Raw genomic sequence first — 17,068 nt, 5'->3', positions numbered from 1 at the left:
CTGTTCTGAAGAAACCTCATGTACATGAACAAACTGGAACCTGTCAGATAGATATGATTTAAACCAACATAGAGCTGTCCCTTTAATCCCAACAACATGCTCCTGTTCCTCAGCTGGTCCCAGACGCGCCTCAGCCGGCGCCACGGATCCCCTCTGCCCAGTCCCAGTCTGACCCGTCTGGCCGGTGTTGTTTGTTTTCATTAAACTACGCCTGGTTTTGGTTAAGTTTAATTCTGCTTGGTGTTGTGCCATTGGGTTCAGAGAAAACGATCCATAACAGTTACGGCCTCCATAAAAGTGAAGAAATTAGGCTCTATGAGACCACAACATATTAATGACCCAACACAAAGATTTCAAGGATTGAAAATACATTTTATTTTTACTTAGTTAGTACTTTGTTTCTTTTTTGAAGTTTCTGCTAATTGCTGCGGTCTTCTTTTTCTCAACGTGGGCCAACACGACTCCAATCCCCTGGAAAAGAAAGCAGAGCGTTAGAAGATGCAGATCCACCAAGTCTCCACACTGGAGGAAAGGAGTTGGTTAGAGTTTCAGACGTAACGATAGTTGGACTGAGTGGATACAGTCACGGTGACAACTTTCACATTATCCTCCATTTTCTATTTTCTCTTCTCCTACTCACTCACAGTCAGCATGTGTTGACGGTGTTCTCACCTTTATTCCAGCTGAGAATCCTCACAGAAACAATCCCGGTCCAGGTTTCAGTCCAGACTCGTCTGGTTCATCCGAGGTGGACAGAATCCTGAACTGTGGGGAAATTTAACAGTTAAACTCAATCAAAACTAAAGTTTTTCAGTTTCATTCTCACTCGACCAGGAACAGGAAACTATTCCTCTGAGATTCAAGATAAGATTTATCTTGAAAGTCTGCTTCGATAACCTATCTGGTTAATATAAGAATTGGCTAATTCTTTTTTACACCAGTCACTTCAGGTGGACTGAACGTTGTTTTCTACCAACAACTCAAGCACAAACACAGATTTAATAATAAAGGCAAATCGTAAACAGAAAAAGTAAAGTTAGAGATTAAAAAAGTAGATTAAGGGATTAAAAAACACAACACGCTAAATATGCCTGTAATTAATTAATCCTAATTAACACAGGAATTTGACACCCCTAATATATATCAATTTATATTAATATATAAAATGACATATATATAATATTAATATATCATTGTCCAGTAACTGCAGTATAGTCATTGTTCAGCGAACGTTAGCGTTATTCATCATCATGATAAAGAAATCCAGCATCAATGAACTAAAGGTCTGTGTAAACACTAAGTTGAAGTACTTTCATGAAACAAAACAAAGAAACAAACGATTCCTTTTTAAATGTATGAATTTTACTATTGATTCATCTGATCAGGGTCAGTGTATCTTTTGGTCATTGGATTTTTCCATCATGAGTGGGAATCAAAAAACAAAAAACGATTGGTTTATTTGATTTTCCTTTTAAAACAAAAAACAAATATTGAATTACACTGCATTTTTTCTTTTTTTGTGTTAATATGATTTAACAAAGATTCAAAATACGCTTTTATTTTCGTTTTCTATTTCATATAAGAAAAATGAAATCACTAGTCAACAGGAACGAAAAAAACAACCAAAAACAACTGTTTATTCATATTCGTGCACCGGAAGCTGGCATTTACAAAGCAAGCGCGCGAATGAGCTGTTCTGTACTAACCAAGAGCGCACATCAGCAGCATGTCTCTGGAGCCCTACTCACAGATGATTTTAGATATGGCAAAACAAGGCCTATCATCCTCTGAAATCTCTGCGCACATTGCGCAAGAAAGTGGCGGCGGGAGAGGATTTTCTACTGGCTGACTGTAAAACTGCAACTGAATACAGGGGACTTCTAGTACCCGGGGACTCGGGGCTCTGTACTACAGATGGAGGACAATAATTTTGATGTTTTATTTGATTAATTAAACTGCATTATTTTTCTGTTTCATATTTGTTTTGATCTTTTGTCTGCATTCTAATCACATATTTGTATGACACAGGCTAATCCAGATGCGTATGTGTCCTGACATTTCAGTGCACTAATTGTGGATTACACCTGCGTTTTTCCTTCCCTCCTCTTTTCTGTCAGTGTGCAGTTGAGGCAGTTATGCCGTCTTTCATTGATTAGAAAAAAAAAATCAGTGTTACAACTTTTCTTTTCACTACTATTAGGCTACGAACATGACATGTCCTTTTGACGAGGATCCAATTGATGCAGGTGGAGCATTAATCCACAGAGAATTTAATATAGTCTTACGTTGAGAGCTGATCATTAGACCACGCATAGGCCTAGATGTATTATCATATTTAGTAAAAATCTACTTTAAATTATGTAATTGATTACAATCACTTCTGAGTAAATACTTTTGTTTGGACTTTTAAACGTCTGTAGGCTCTGCTAATTCTCTCTCTCTCTCTCTCTCTCTCTCTCTCTCTCTCTCTCTCTCTCTCTCTCTCTCTCTCTCTCTCTCTCTCTCTCTCTCTCTCTCTCTCAGACTTCCTTAACTCAGACGTTGTTGTGCATTTATTAAATTATTCATAGCCTAATATAGCCTATTATATTATCTTATAAGCTATTAGGGCCTGTATATTTCGTTGTCTGTGTTGTTTTTATCTGTGCTTTTTTAAAAATCTGTTTTTGAAGTGCCTTGCAAACTTAGAAAAGTTCTATGACAATAGAGTTTATTATTTTCATTTTATCACCATCTTGTCATTTTGTGGGTAAAAAAGCCTAAGTTAATTTTATTTTACCTTTTGGTCTAATAGATGTATTATTATTGTTGTTTATTTTGTATGGATAGATATTTATCTCAGCGTTTTTCCTGTGTGTGTTTCTTGTTTCAAGTGGTAATTGATGCGCGCTGCGTGACCGTTTACTATTTAGGCCACTCAGTGTCAGACCTGAGCCAGAATTTATGAATGAAGATTGAATGACACAATGAGTGACGTGTTTTTCCACCTACATGAACTGTCTGACAGTTAACCTGATGAAGGTCACAGCCTACCCAAACGTTGTAACAATTATAGCACGACCTTCGGCATAATGGACTGTCGGCATATTGTAGCCTATTTTTTAATTATTATTTTTCCGTGCTTTTCACGACCCTTCTCCCGGTAGAAACATGGAGGCTGCAGTGGAAATCATGAATGACATTGTTGTAGCTGCAAATGCATGTAGTTCAAATCCATCAGAAGAGTGAACTTTCACATGATATTGAGATGCTAACATGCAGCAGCCTGTGGTAAAGAACATTTTTCTATCTTTTAACAAGCTCTAGAACTGACGTCAGCCCATTATCCCCACAACAAATGACCACAGTCCCGTTGCTGCTTTGACCTGGTGTTTACTGTTGCTATGACAACTGTAGCTACATCTGGGGGCGTAATGTCAGTAAATACGAGTAAAATACATGCCTCGCGTATAGTGTCAATGCACCGCAGAAAACACAGGGGGGGGAATAGTAGCCTAGAGTGGCTGGCTCGAGTGGGACGGGGTGGTACAGAACAACTTCCCCTGGAGAGAATTGTCACAGGAATGCCTGTCAAATATCCAGAACTAGGTTCACTCGGTTGTAAATGCCAGCTTCCGGTGCACGAATATGAATAAATGGTTGTTTTTGGTTCGTTTTTTCGTTCCTGTTGACTAGTGATTTCATTTTTCTTATATGAAATAGAAAACGAAAATAAAAGCGTATTTTGAATCTTTGTTAAATCATATTAACACAGAAAAAGAAAAAATGCAGTGAAATTCAATATTTGTTTTTTGTTTTAAAAGGAAAATCAAATAAACCAATCGTTTTTTGTTTTTTGATTCCCACTCATGATGGAAAAATCCAATGACCAAAAGATACACTGACCGATCAGCCTCAAAAATATTTGTTTTTACATCATATGAAATATTTGATTTATTTGACATAAACATCATGCTCCTCCTCAGTTGAAGAAGAAAACATTATTGATTAAGTTGTTTCTAATAAGTCTAAACAGGCACCTTCATTTATGAAGTTAGATCATGTGGATTTGACCAATCTTAATGAAATAAGAATCGTGGATTGATATGCAGGTTACTTTTTCATAGAGCGATAAGATGCCATAAACCCAGAAGCTGCATTCACCAAGGCCTTGTTGTTCTTCACCTGCAGGAGGAACAAGAACATGTTTTACACAAAATAAGATGATTCATCTCCTTCAGAAACGATCCACAACTCTGAACATTTATGTGCAACACATCTTCTCTCCAAGTGAAGATAAGAGGCAGCAGACCAGAGTGGTGCTGGAACCACGTCTGCTGATCTAAATCTCTGGATCTTTATGAGTGTGACACCGTCATGGAGGAGCGACGGCTGAGAGGACGAGGAGGAGATCAGTCCTGTTAAAGGTCCAGGGTTTCACCCCGGACCCTCACTAACACAAACCACCAGGAGAAACATGTTCTAACGTACCTGCTGACTCTAACACAAACCACCAGGAGAAACATGTTCTAACGTACCTGCTGACTCTAACACAAACCACCAGGAGAAACATGTTCTAACGTACCTGCTGACTCTAACACAAACCACCAGGAGAAACATGTTCTAACGTACCTGCTGATTCTAACACAAACCACCAGGAGAAACATGTTCTAACGTACCTGCTGACTCTAACACAAACCACCAGGAGAAACATGTTCTAACGTACCTGCTGACTCTAACACAAACCACCAGGAGAAACATGTTCTAACGTACCTGCTGACTCTAACACAAACCACCAGGAGAAACATGTTCTAACGTACCTGCTGATTCTAACTAACACAAACCACCAGGAGAAACATGTTCTAACGTACCTGCTGACTCTAACACAAACCACCAGGAGAAACATGTTCTAACGTACCTGCTGATTCTAACTAACACAAACCACCAGGAGAAACATGTTCTAACAACACAGTCTCACTCCCAGCGCGTCAAAAACCGACGCTTGGTCAGGGCCCTTAGGCGTCAGTTTCTGACGCACAAGGTCGCCGTCAGCGTCATGCACCGACGCAGCGGGCTCTCAACAGGTTCTAATGTAACCCGGCGGCGTCGCTTCAAGCCGCTCACAGCATCAATCCCATTGGATAAGTGAGGACCGGCGGCGTCGCTTCCAGCCGCTGGGCGCATCAGTCCCCCATTGGATAACGGAGGATCGGACACACTCCCGAGCCGGAGCAGTGCGCGCCGGAGCAATCCGCGGCTGCGCGTCCTGCTGCTGCGCCCCGGCGGGGTGCGCCCATCTCCCCTGGGTGCTGCCCCGGGGTGCTGCCCATGGTGCTCGGGGGTCTGGAGGCTCTGCTGCCCGGGCTCGGGTCTCCGGAGCCTCCGCCGAAGCAGCACGTCTCCGCCGCAGCCCAGGAGAGCAGCAGCGACAGTACCGGTGTCAGTAAAACCATTTTACGTCTCATATGTTGACCTGCAGATTAGAAAAAAACAGATTTATAGCTCCGAATGGAAACCACAAAGACATCCTTGCAACATTTTGCCGCTGCATCCTTTAGAATAAAGCCTGAATTATGGTCCGTTAAATCGACGCAGAGCGTACCCTACGCCGTAGGCTCTGCGTTGGTGTAACGCGGAACCATAAATCAGCCTGGAAGTTACACGTGTCATTTGTTGATGTTTTTTCCAGGATTCTGATTGGCTGTCATGATGCTCTCAGCGTAAAACAACTCTTTATTTCTCAGAATGAAGGGAAAAACATGAACATTGATGTGCAGGAAATTAACCCACTAATGTTGTGTTTCTGCCTTAAGAAATGTTACAGATATCATTGTGAAAATCGCCGTTAACGTCAAAACGGACAGTAATTAGAATACTTCCGTGTGTCCGATCCTCCGTTATCCAATGGGGGACTGATGCGCCCAGCGGCTGGAAGCGACGCGGCCGGTCCTCACTTATCCAATGGGATTGATGCTGTGAGCGGCTTGAAGCGACGCCGCCGGGTTACATTAGAATCTGTTGAGAGCCCGCTGCGTCGGTGCTTGACGCTGAGGGCGACCTTGTGCGTCAGAAACTGACGCCTAAGGGCCCTGACCAAGCGTCGGTTTTTGACGCGCTGGGAGTGAGACTGTGTTGGTTCTAACATACCTGCTGACTCTAACACAAACCACCAGGAGAAACATGTTCTAACGTACCTGCTGATTCTAACACAAACCACCAGGAGAAACATGTTCTAACGTACCTGCTGACTCTAACACAAACCACCAGGAGAAACATGTTCTAACGTACCTGCTGACTCTCACTAACACAAACCACCAGGAGAAACATGTTCTAACGTACCTGCTGACTCTAACACAAACCACCAGGAGAAACATGTTCTAACGTACCTGCTGATTCTAACACAAACCACCAGGAGAAACATGTTCTTACGTACCTGCTGACTCTCAGGCTTGTCGTAGCGCATCTCAGTGGCGAAGTGTTCACAGTTGTAGTTCTTCAGGTCGTACTCCAGTTCTGTATCCACCAGTGAACGGGCCTCCTCCACGATTTCATCAGCTGGACGAGGTGTGTATTTATCATCCAGGAGATTGTTGACCGTGCACTTGTCCTTCTTCAACACGTCATCCAACTTCTGCATCAACACGACGCCCGTACGACAGCAAAACCCTAAAAGGACCAACCATAAAGAAAAGTGTTTGAGCTGCAGCTCACTGAGATGATGCTGACACCTAAAGATGCTGACATGGTTCTACGTCTGCTCTGTTGCTGATTCACACCGTTGAGCAGCTGAGAACAACCTGAAATGCTGTTTGGTTTTGTTTCAGTCTGACATGTTGGAGGAACGAGGAAACTCACTGGGTGTTACGAAGTGAACGATGTTTCCAAAACCCACAGAAACAGCCCAGTGCTTAAAACCACGACGGGAGATCTCGATCAGGTCTCCACGTTTGACCTCCTTTTGATGAAAAAAAAAAAAATAATCAAGAAAACAATTAAATTCAATACAATTGTATTTATATAGCGTCTATTCCAACATAGTTTCTCCAGGATGTTTCCAGAACCAGAACATGAACATAAACCCCCGAGCAGTTATTACATAAACAATGGAGGTAAAAACTCCCCTAGTGGGAGAAAAACCTTAAGGGGGTAGAAACCTGGACCAGGACCTGGATCATAAGGGGGGACCCTCCTGCTGAAGACCAGACTGGACAGAGCAGGAAAAGAGAGAACAGACAGAGAGAATGAAGAACAGAGAGAGGAGAGGCGTGATTGCAGGCCAGAACGCAGCTCCCGAGGCTCCGGCCTGCAAACATGCACAAAATAGAAAAAAGGGGGGCCGGCACAAGAAACTACAGGAACGATGGACAAAAATGATAGCTATGAGATATTTATAATAAATAAAAATGGTAATGGAGAAGAGAGGAAGGGAAAAGGAGTGGAGAAGAAGGGTGAGAGACACCGCCCAGCGGATCATGTCGGTCCCCCCTGCAGCATAAGCCTATAGCAGCATATCTACCACCAAGCTATATTTGAGACTAACTATTATAGTCTTGTTCTATAGCTGCAACTATGACTACTGACTCTAACACACTAGAGTTTACACTACCTAGAGATTTACCAACACCAGCTAGAGGTTTACTAAACACTAACTATAGGCTTTACTAAACAGAAAGGTTTTAAGTTTAGTTTTAAAGGTGGAGGTGGTGTCAGCCTCCTTAACCCAGATTGGAAGTTGGTTCCATAGTAATGGTGCCTGATAGCAGAACGCCCGCCCTCCAAATCTACATTTAGATACTTTAGGAACTACGAGTAAACCTGCACTCCGAGAGCGGAGAGCTCTGCCAGGAACATAAGGCACTTTCAGGTCTTGCAAATAACACCGGACCCTCACTAACAGAAACCACCAGGAGAAAAATGTTTTAACGTACCTGCTGACTCTCAGGCTTGCCGTAGCGCATGTAAGTGGCGACGTTTTGAGAGTTGTACTTCAACAGGTTGTACTGCTTCTTTGTCTTTGCCAGTGAGCAGGCAGTCTTCACGATATCATTAACTGCATGAGGTGTGTATTTATCATCCAGGAGATTGTTGACTCTCCACTTGCGTTCCTCCACCACGTCCTGCAGCTTCTGCTTCAACACAACGCCCGTACCAGCCTCCGAGTCTAAAAGGACCAACCATGAAGAAAAGTGTTTCAGCTGCAGCTCACTGAGATGATGCTTATTTTTTTATTTATTTATTTTTTTATTTATTATTAATGACCACATAGCCAGGCTGGTGGAATTTGGTCTCTGCATTTAACCCATCCCTAGAGAGCAGTGGGCTGCCATATGAACGGTGCCCGGGGAGCGGTTGGGGTTGAGGGCCTTGCTCAGGGGCCCAGGGTGTTTGACCTGGGTTGCATTCTGGGGGCTTGAACCTGGTCCTCCAGGCTCCAGTCCACTTCTGCAACCACTAGGCCACCACTCCCCCCAACCTAAATGCTGACACCTAAAGATGCTGACATGGTTCTACGTCTGCTCTGTTGCTGATTCACACCGTTGAGCAGCTGAGAACAACCTGAAATCTTGTTTGGTTTTGTTTCAGTCTGACATGTTGGAGGAACGAGGAAACTCACCGTGTGGTACGAGGTGAACGATGTTTCCACAACCAACATAAACAGCCCAGTAGCTATCATCACCACGGAAGATCTCAATCAGGTTTCCGGATTTGACCTTCTTTCCATCCTTCAATTAGGATAAAACAATCAAGCAATCAATGAAGGGATTGTGTGACTGCAACTGAAAGAATGATAGAAACAAACCAGTCGACCCCGTCTTTGGTTTGAACTGGAGTTGAAACAAACCTTGTCCTTGAATTTCGTGATTGAAGCGGCTGAGCTGCTAGAAGCTGGAAGAAAAACAGAATGAGACACCAGAAGTGAGTTCAGATCCTCAAACACCTTTTAAGTTTGTGATCTCCAAAAACTTCTTCTTTTCTGTTAAAATATATATACAGATATATTTTTTTCCACACATTTATACATTTGTATGGTATATGTGAAAAAATTATATGTACGTACAAACATGTTTTGAGTTTGTAAAGTTAATTAAAACAAATAAACAGATTATTGAAACTGTTAAAAAAGTTGGTTTATATAAATATAGTTTTATAAATCCTAATACAGTAAATGCAAGAATATTCACTGTCATTAACAGACTTGTTCAGACCTTGATTACTGGCTAATGATGAATGAATTAGAATCAGGTGTTTGAGTGTAAAACATGCAGGACCAGGTTGGGACCGCTGGTCTGGATCACTCAGGGAACATTTATTCCCCAAATAAAAACAGAACGCAGTCCCTTTTAACAAATGATCAAGAAAACCCTTCAAAATAAAACAGAACGATACAGGAATGAAATTAAGAATAAATATTCTTAGACTTACAACCCATGATGAAGCGGAGGATTCAGGACGGCTGGAACTGCTGGACTGACTGAACTGAAAGTAAAAGCGTGTTTCTTTATCTTTATCTCTCTGCACACCGGCCACACCCCCATCAGTACATCACCTGCCCCACCGTCACCTTCCTCCTGCCCTCAGTCACAGAGCACTTTTTCCATTTCTCCCATCATTTCCAACAGATTCCACCAGATCCGAAGTAAATCACAATAATCTAATTTATACCAGTACACGACACCTTCTCCATTAACCATCACAGACCTCATTTCACCGCAGACCATTACAGTTTTTCTTGATTGTTTTGGCCCATTTTTCCATTCACAGTTTACTTTTTCAAAACAGCTCACACAAAGCCCTTAACAGAAGCTGAAATAACCAAAACACTTTATGATGTTTGCAGAATGACACCACTTTCTCAAAACCTGTCACACATCCATCAAAACCAAACTTTTCCATCAAAACCTACAATTTTTTCTCAATTGAACATGTATGCTTTCTAATTTATTTAACAATGGATAACAAAATTGAAACTACAGCTATCAATATCAACTTTTGTTCAACACCCTCATAGTATTGACTATTTTACAACTGACAACATACTACAATTTGGGTTTTGTATTGAGCACTCTAACTTAGTCATATAACTTAGAAATATACTGTCACAGAGTATTTACAGTAAAATCGGAAAATGTGTATACAGTAAAATATTGTAGATCTGTTCTTGTATTGCTGAAGTTCCTGTCAACACCATTGATTTAAATTTGTCCTACTGTGTAAAAAATGGCAAGATTGTGACAGAAAAATATTTATTGCAGTACTTGTCACATGCACATACTGTAAGCAATCAAAATGACAGGGTTCAATATGCAGTACAACAAAGGTCAATTGTCAAAAAAAGTACTGTAAATGAAACACAATGAAATGAAACCCTGTAAATATGAAAAAAATAAAAATACAGGAAAATTACGCATTGTCGACACGGGCCTGACGATCAGGCCACATGTCCTCGTCCACATGTCCTCGTCCACGTCCTCTTCCATCCATGCTTGGTGTCAACTTCAAGCTATTGACCTCTTTGATAGGTTGAGGATTACTTGCTTTGTTTTGCAAAGAGAGGGTGCTGATCATTTTTAGAATTGAGAGAGCAGTTCCAATTGGCTGCTACAAAGTGTCTGCAACAACCTGATCTCACAAAAATCCGTGAAATGACCACGACCTCTCACCACTATTTTCCGTGGTACCAACACGGAAAGTGGTATAATTCCGTGTGAGCACCACGGATATTGTACCATGCAAAGTCAATGGGATCCGTTGTCGTGATATATACACGGATTATGACATTATTATTATTTATATATTATTCTTTGTTATAGTGGCTAAATTATGAGTTTTTGTCACGTAAGGTACTGTTTGTTACTGTCAGTTTGTAAAAGCATGTTTTTAAAGCTGTTTAAAGCGGTGGGATGATTGTTATCTTTTTGTCCTTCATTCAATGGTATGACAGCAGTCAAATCGGGTGACGGATCCCATTGACTTTGCATAGTACTATATCCGTGGTGCTCCCATTAAAACCTCATTAAAACACTGCTAAAACAGCGTTAAAAACATGCTTTTACAAACTGACAGTAACAAACAGTAGCTTGCACGACAAATACTCATAATTTAGCCACTATAACAAAGAATAATATATAAATAATAATAATGTCATAATCCGTGTATATATCACGACCACGGATCCCATTGACTTTGCATGGTACAATATCCGTGGTGCTCACATGGAATTATACAACTTTCCGTGTTGGTACCACGGAAAATAGTGGTGAGAGGTCGTGGTCATTTCACGGATTTTTGTGAGATCAGGTTGGTCTGCAATGTGTTGCCATGGTAAATCAGTTATGTTTTGTGTCTCTTTGTGAGAAGTGTGTTAACTGTTTTGAAAAGTGTATTACTGTAAAAGTCAAAGAAAATTGTGTGAAAGCAATGAGAAATAGTTAACTGATTCGCCAGAGAGGACTCTTGCTGTGCAAAGAAGGTGTGAGCATTAGATAAAGTTGACCCATGATGTGCAAAATGTGTCAAAGCAATTGAGAAAAACTGTAACACGGCACTCATGAATGTCTGGTCCCTTTTAAACAAAACCTTTATTATCACAGTAAGCAAACGTGTGTTTGCACACCTGATGACTGTGTTGAACCAATTGGTTGGACGGTGTGCTAATTTGACAGTCAGTGCTTTGGTATTGACAGGAAGTGACTTCATGATAGATTTTTGTGTGTAATGTATGTTTAGTGTGTTTAGTGTTTTGAAAATCACTGTGTGTAGAGTTTTGCCACAAGTGTGAGGTTGACAATGTGGTCATAGTTCTGCAAATATGGGCTGATGTTTTGCTTCTTGAGTGTAAGGTTTTGCTAATAGTGTACTACTTATAAATTTAGTGTGTAAGCAATCGAAAAAAAACTGTAATGGGGCCTCATTTAAAATGGAGTGCGTAGAATTCATACTAAAAGTGCACGTACACTCAAAAGCCGAAAATGGCGGGCGCAAAAAAAAATCCGGATCTATAAAACCGCGTGCACGCAGACTTCCACGTAAGGTTCTCTTTATAAATCACAGTCCAGCTGGAAGGTTGCTTAGCTGAATCCGCCTCATATCCCGCCCTCTACACGCCCACTTCATACCAAAAATGGTATGTTTTTGCATATGAATGAGCCTGCTGAGCATGCGCAGTGGCTTCCTGCAGCCTGTTTGGGCTTCAGGATGAAGTATCCAGCCACCTGCCACTGAATTTCACTGAGATCTGAGATCGAGATGTTGAGGATGAGGTGGAGGACAGGAAAACCACATTATTTTGTGGTCACAGTAAAAGTAGAAAAATAAATAGTATAAAATACAGCGAGTGAGTGGATATAAAAAAATCTGTGTCCCTTTAGGGAAGAAATGAGAGGCTCCGTGGAGCCCCTAAACGCTCTACGAAGCCCCTCATTTGTTCTGTCCTAACAGTGGGTGGAGGAGGTTCCCCGCGTGTCACCGTCTGCAGCTCCAGCAGCACCAGAGTCCTGACTGACTGAGCTTCACACACAGAGGAACACGATCAGCTATTTTATTTTAAGTCTGATATATGTTGTGATATGTGATGACATTATTAAGAGTATGACATGAATCTGGCTTCATTTCACCACCTCAAACCCTGCGTCGCCAGTTCCCCGTGTCTTAAGTAAATTCTTACGGGAGAGTCCGAGTTGCCGTAAAGATAAGCAGATTTTTCGGTTAGTTTTTTCTTTTTAGATCCGAGGATTTGCGTAGATGGCGGCTTCCGCAACTGTCAGGCACTTTTTATGCGCAAGCAAGCTTTATAGATGAGGCCCCTGGGTCTTTGCGATACATGGCGTTCTCTTCACCCAACCCTTAGGAACTACACTTTTTTCTCAGCTGTTCATCACTCACTTTTTCTGCGCAAGCAAGCTTTATAGATGAGGCCCCTGATTTTAGATAACAAGATTGATTGTCTCTTTTTAACAGAAATCTGGCTGGTACACTGATGACCCCATTCTTCTCGATGAGGCCTCTCCACCTAATTTTAACTTTTTATTTTCTATTAGGAGGGGTAAAAAAGGTGGTGTTACTGTCTCTATTACTGTAAACGTATTTATAATGAAAGAAACCATACTACCCAGTTATACTGCACTTGACTACCACGCCTTTGTTTTTAGTACGACTCCTATTTTATGCATCACAAATTACAGACTAAGTGCAGACTAAGAACTTCTGCACATACAACAGCAACATGCCCAGGTTCACACCGAACTTCAGGAAGCTGCGCCGAGCCAAGAGGAGGCCTAGAGAAGGTGATGGAGCCAAGCAGGAGGCCTAGAGAAGCGGTGATTTGTTCAAGGCCAGGAACACGCAGACGAGGTAGATCAGAAGAGCCAAGAGGAGCTACGGAGAAAGACTGCAGAGTCGCGTCTCTGGCAACCCTGACCCTCTTCTGTGTGGAGAACATCTGCAGGACATCACCGGGTTCAGAAGAACATCTGCAGAACATCAGCGGGTTCAGAGGAACATCTGCAGAACATCAGCGGGTTCAGAAGAACATCTGCAGAACATCAGCGGGTTCAGAAAAACATCTGCAGAACATCAGCGGGTTCAGAGGAACATCTGCAGACTCAGGCTCAGAACCAACTGAACAGTTTTTACTGCAGGTTTGAGGATCAGGCCAGCAGCCCCGCCCTACCCCCACCCCACCACCATCAGGTTACGGCTCAATGGTTGACTGACTGCCTAACTGGTTTGTGATGCTCTACAAATAGCTCATAACAGACAATCATACTTTATATTGCACTTGTATTTCACCTCATCTGTGTTTTGTCTTTCTGAAGTAAGTTAAATGTCACTAAGCCTGTAGGACCACCTGTAATCTGGGATCAGAGGGACTGGAGGAATACTAACATATGTATAGAAAAACTGCTGTTTGTGTTGGGCTCTAGTTACTGGAGACATGTTACACTGACAGCTCTGTTATTGTGAACTTCGGAGTTGAACTAACATACAGTTTGTTCATTCTTTTTGTTATTCATGAGGGTGTTAGGCAGTCGCGAAACAACTCAGCACCGGGCCCCGATGCAAGATCATTAAACCGGGCCCTGCCCATCACAATGTAAAACAGACACGCTGTGATTGATGCAATCTCACAGCAGATGCATCACCATTTAAATGACAACGGGCACTACTGACAGCTTTAACTCTTAACACAACCACAGCGCAGATATGTTTAAAAAAAAATCCACATCAATAACACAAGCACATTGGAATTTGGTGACACGGCAGAACACCACATAAAAACAATCATAGCGCATAAACACAACAAAAAACACATATAACCAACAGCATAACGCACACAGTGCGCCGGTGTGCGACAGAACACCGGCAGTGCAACAGCTGAGAATAAACCCACACATCGTACAGATTGAAATTTGGTGGCACGGCGGCACACCACAAATAAAAACATAATAAACACGCATAAACACAAACAAACTAGTGATACACTATCACTATAACAAATATTAATAATAATGGGTCATTACTTAGAATTACAGTTTGACTTTCCGGGCCGGGCAAAGTCATTAATTAATTCCTGACAACAGTTCAACTCTCAAGCCTGAATTATGGTTCCGCGTTAAATCGACACCGTAGGGTACGGCGTAGGATACGCGGCAACGCGCGCCGTATGGTGCGCGTCGCCGCGTACCCTACGCCGTAATCTGCGTTGGTGTAACGCGGAACCATAAATCAGCCTTAAATCCTTTCCTCTCCTCACTCGCCAACTCTTCCTCTACGCAAATATGGGTTACACATGCGCACTACACCGGCATCATCCGAGATCATCTATGAATTAAAATTTTTATTTAAACTAGATATATCTTTATAACCAGCCTATAACATTGATGTAAACACAAAAAGAGAAAACATCCCCAGGTCCTGCGCGTGCGGGCCCTGGACACGTGCGGGCCCCTATGCAGTCGCATTGTCTGCATATATGGTAGTTTCGCCACTGGTATTAGGGAGGCTGAGTGTTTGTGAAATTAAGCAGAGCAGACAGGGGAGCAACTTAGATGTTTGATTCATGATTTGTGTTGTGTAAATGCAGGCAAAGGGAAGTAAGACGTCGGCGCATGCAGTTGCAGCGGCTCTCTCAGTCAAATAAACAACATATACAGTCGTGACGATCTCCTGATGATCGGAGACTGCTATGAAGAAGGCGTTACAGGAGGTAGTGGACCTGAACAGAAGCATCAAGGCTGCTAAAACAAAATACAGAGAGCAGATAGAGGCCAAATTCAGGGGAAACAACCTCCGCTCCACGTGGAAAAGAATCCAGAACATCACAGACTACAGACAGACTTGACAAGGACAGCAGACAGGCAGCGGACACACAGCTGACACCGTCAGAGCACGACCGTCCAACAACACCAGGTCCTGCGGGTCCTGCGGGTCCTGCGAAGCATTAACACCAGCAGAGCAGTTTGACCTGATGGAGAACCAGGGAGGGTGTGAAGTCATGTGCCCATCAGCTCTGCTGCTGAATTCACCACCATCTCCAACCGCTCACTACGGTGAGCCACAGTCCGCACCTGCCTGAAAAACACCACCATAATTCCTGTGCCTGAATCCTCTGCCATCACAGGGTTGAATGCCGACACTGGTAATCATGACATGTATGGAGAGACTGGTGTTGCAGCACGTCAAGGCCCACATCCCACCTGGCTTTGACCAACATCAGTTCGCCTACAGGTCCAACAGCTCCACAGACGCCATCTCCATCGCCCCAGGACAAACGTCAGGATGCTGTTTGTTGATTTCAGCTCGGCATTCAATTCCATCAGCCCCAGCCGACTGGTCAACAAACTGCAGACACTGCAGCTCTGAACTCCCTCTGTCTGTGGATCAAGGACTTCCTGACTAATGGCGCTTTTACACTGGCACCTACTCAGCGCGACTTGACTCGCCACGCCCCTGTTTTGAGTTTTTACACTACGGGTCGAGGCGTGCCAAGTAGATACCTCTTCTGTATCTATTCTGCCAAGGTTCTAATGCTGCTTTTATACTAGTACCTACTCAGCGCGACTCGTCTCGTCCTTGTTTGTTTCTACACACCCAGATGAGAAGTAGGAGGTTGGAGAAGCTGCTGTGACGTATTTGATTGTGTATCTAAACTAAGAAGACAACAACAGTAAAGATGTAGAACCCGGAGGAGATGATAGATGTGCTGCTGGGTCTGTGGCTTGTGTTCCATATCAAGTTAAAAATGAGAGTGAAAGAAGCTTCAAGCAGCGACGTTTTCTTTTTTGTTTGTTTGTCTCGTTGCTGCTGAAAAGTCGTTGGTAGCTGAGCAGCTATGAAGAGACAGAGCTCCTGGTAGATCTGGTCGTTCCTTATCGCCGTCTACATCACTTTTTAATTCTCTCCTCAGCACCAGGTTTATGAACGTCTGACCCTCAGAGTTGGATCATGAAACAGACGTTTGCGCTGCCATTGCCTGTTGAATAAAATCGCTGCGAGTCGCTCTTGTGCTGATTCCCGCTTCCTGATTCAAACGTCTGACGGCCCCGCCCCCGACCAATCAGTGGCCTGGAGTGTGATGACATCACAGTCCGACTCAGCCACTTAGAACCTCGGCAGAATAGCTACAGAAAAAGTATCTACTCGGCACGTTGGACCCGCCTCGACCCCTAGTGGAAAAGAACCAAACCGGGGCAAGTCGATTCAAGTCGCACTGAGTAGGTACTAGTGTAAAAGAACCATAACAGACCCCAGCATGTCAGGATGGGCACCTCCCCATCCTCCACCCTCAACACCGGTGTTCCCAACCTCAACCTCAACACCAAGAAGACAAAGGAAATCATCATCGACTTCAGGAGGACAAGGACCACACCGCACTCAGACCTGAGATGTGTCCCAGCCCTCCCTTCGTTGGAGCCTTGATTGGTCCCAATCAAGGCATTTTACTGCACAGGTTAGAGCATGTTGTTGGGATTAAAGGGACAGCTCTACGTTGGTTTAAATCATATCTATCTGACAGGTTCCAGTTTGTTCATGTACATGAGGTTTCTTCAGAACAGTCAAGGGTCTGTTATGGTGTTCCGCAGGGTTCAGT

The 17,068-nt window shown here is 43.0% G+C and overlaps 2 protein-coding genes across 2 annotated transcripts in view; both read right to left on the bottom strand.

Annotated features, from left to right (window-relative positions):
• Window positions 1-370: 370 nt before the first annotated feature.
• LOC133450871 (phospholipase A and acyltransferase 1-like) lies at window positions 371-15,761 on the bottom strand. Its single transcript, XM_061729774.1, has 10 exons — window positions 15,675-15,761; window positions 9,403-9,451; window positions 8,822-8,865; window positions 8,594-8,702; window positions 7,908-8,140; window positions 6,835-6,934; window positions 6,413-6,645; window positions 4,097-4,164; window positions 673-765; window positions 371-471 (listed from the first exon to the last, which is right to left on the bottom strand). Exons 2-9 carry the CDS (start codon window positions 9,407-9,409, stop codon window positions 720-722), a joined length of 840 nt encoding a protein of 279 aa, XP_061585758.1. The 5' UTR covers window positions 9,410-9,451; window positions 15,675-15,761; the 3' UTR covers window positions 371-471; window positions 673-719.
• cep120 (centrosomal protein 120) overlaps window positions 13,162-17,068 on the bottom strand; it is a 54,683-nt gene continuing 50,776 nt past the window's right edge. The window contains exons 17-18 of the mRNA XM_061729737.1: window positions 13,397-13,479; window positions 13,162-13,284 (exon numbers count right to left, since the gene is read on the bottom strand). Coding sequence (XP_061585721.1) covers window positions 13,162-13,284; window positions 13,397-13,479 — 206 coding nt within the window. The remainder of the gene's footprint in view (window positions 13,285-13,396; window positions 13,480-17,068) is intronic.

This window comes from Cololabis saira, chromosome 9 (genome assembly GCF_033807715.1).
Source record: "Cololabis saira isolate AMF1-May2022 chromosome 9, fColSai1.1, whole genome shotgun sequence".
NCBI classification, from domain to species: domain Eukaryota; kingdom Metazoa; phylum Chordata; class Actinopteri; order Beloniformes; family Belonidae; genus Cololabis; species Cololabis saira.
The sequence above is the reverse complement of the archived record's forward strand: the minus strand, read 5'-3'. Positions and strand labels throughout refer to the sequence as shown.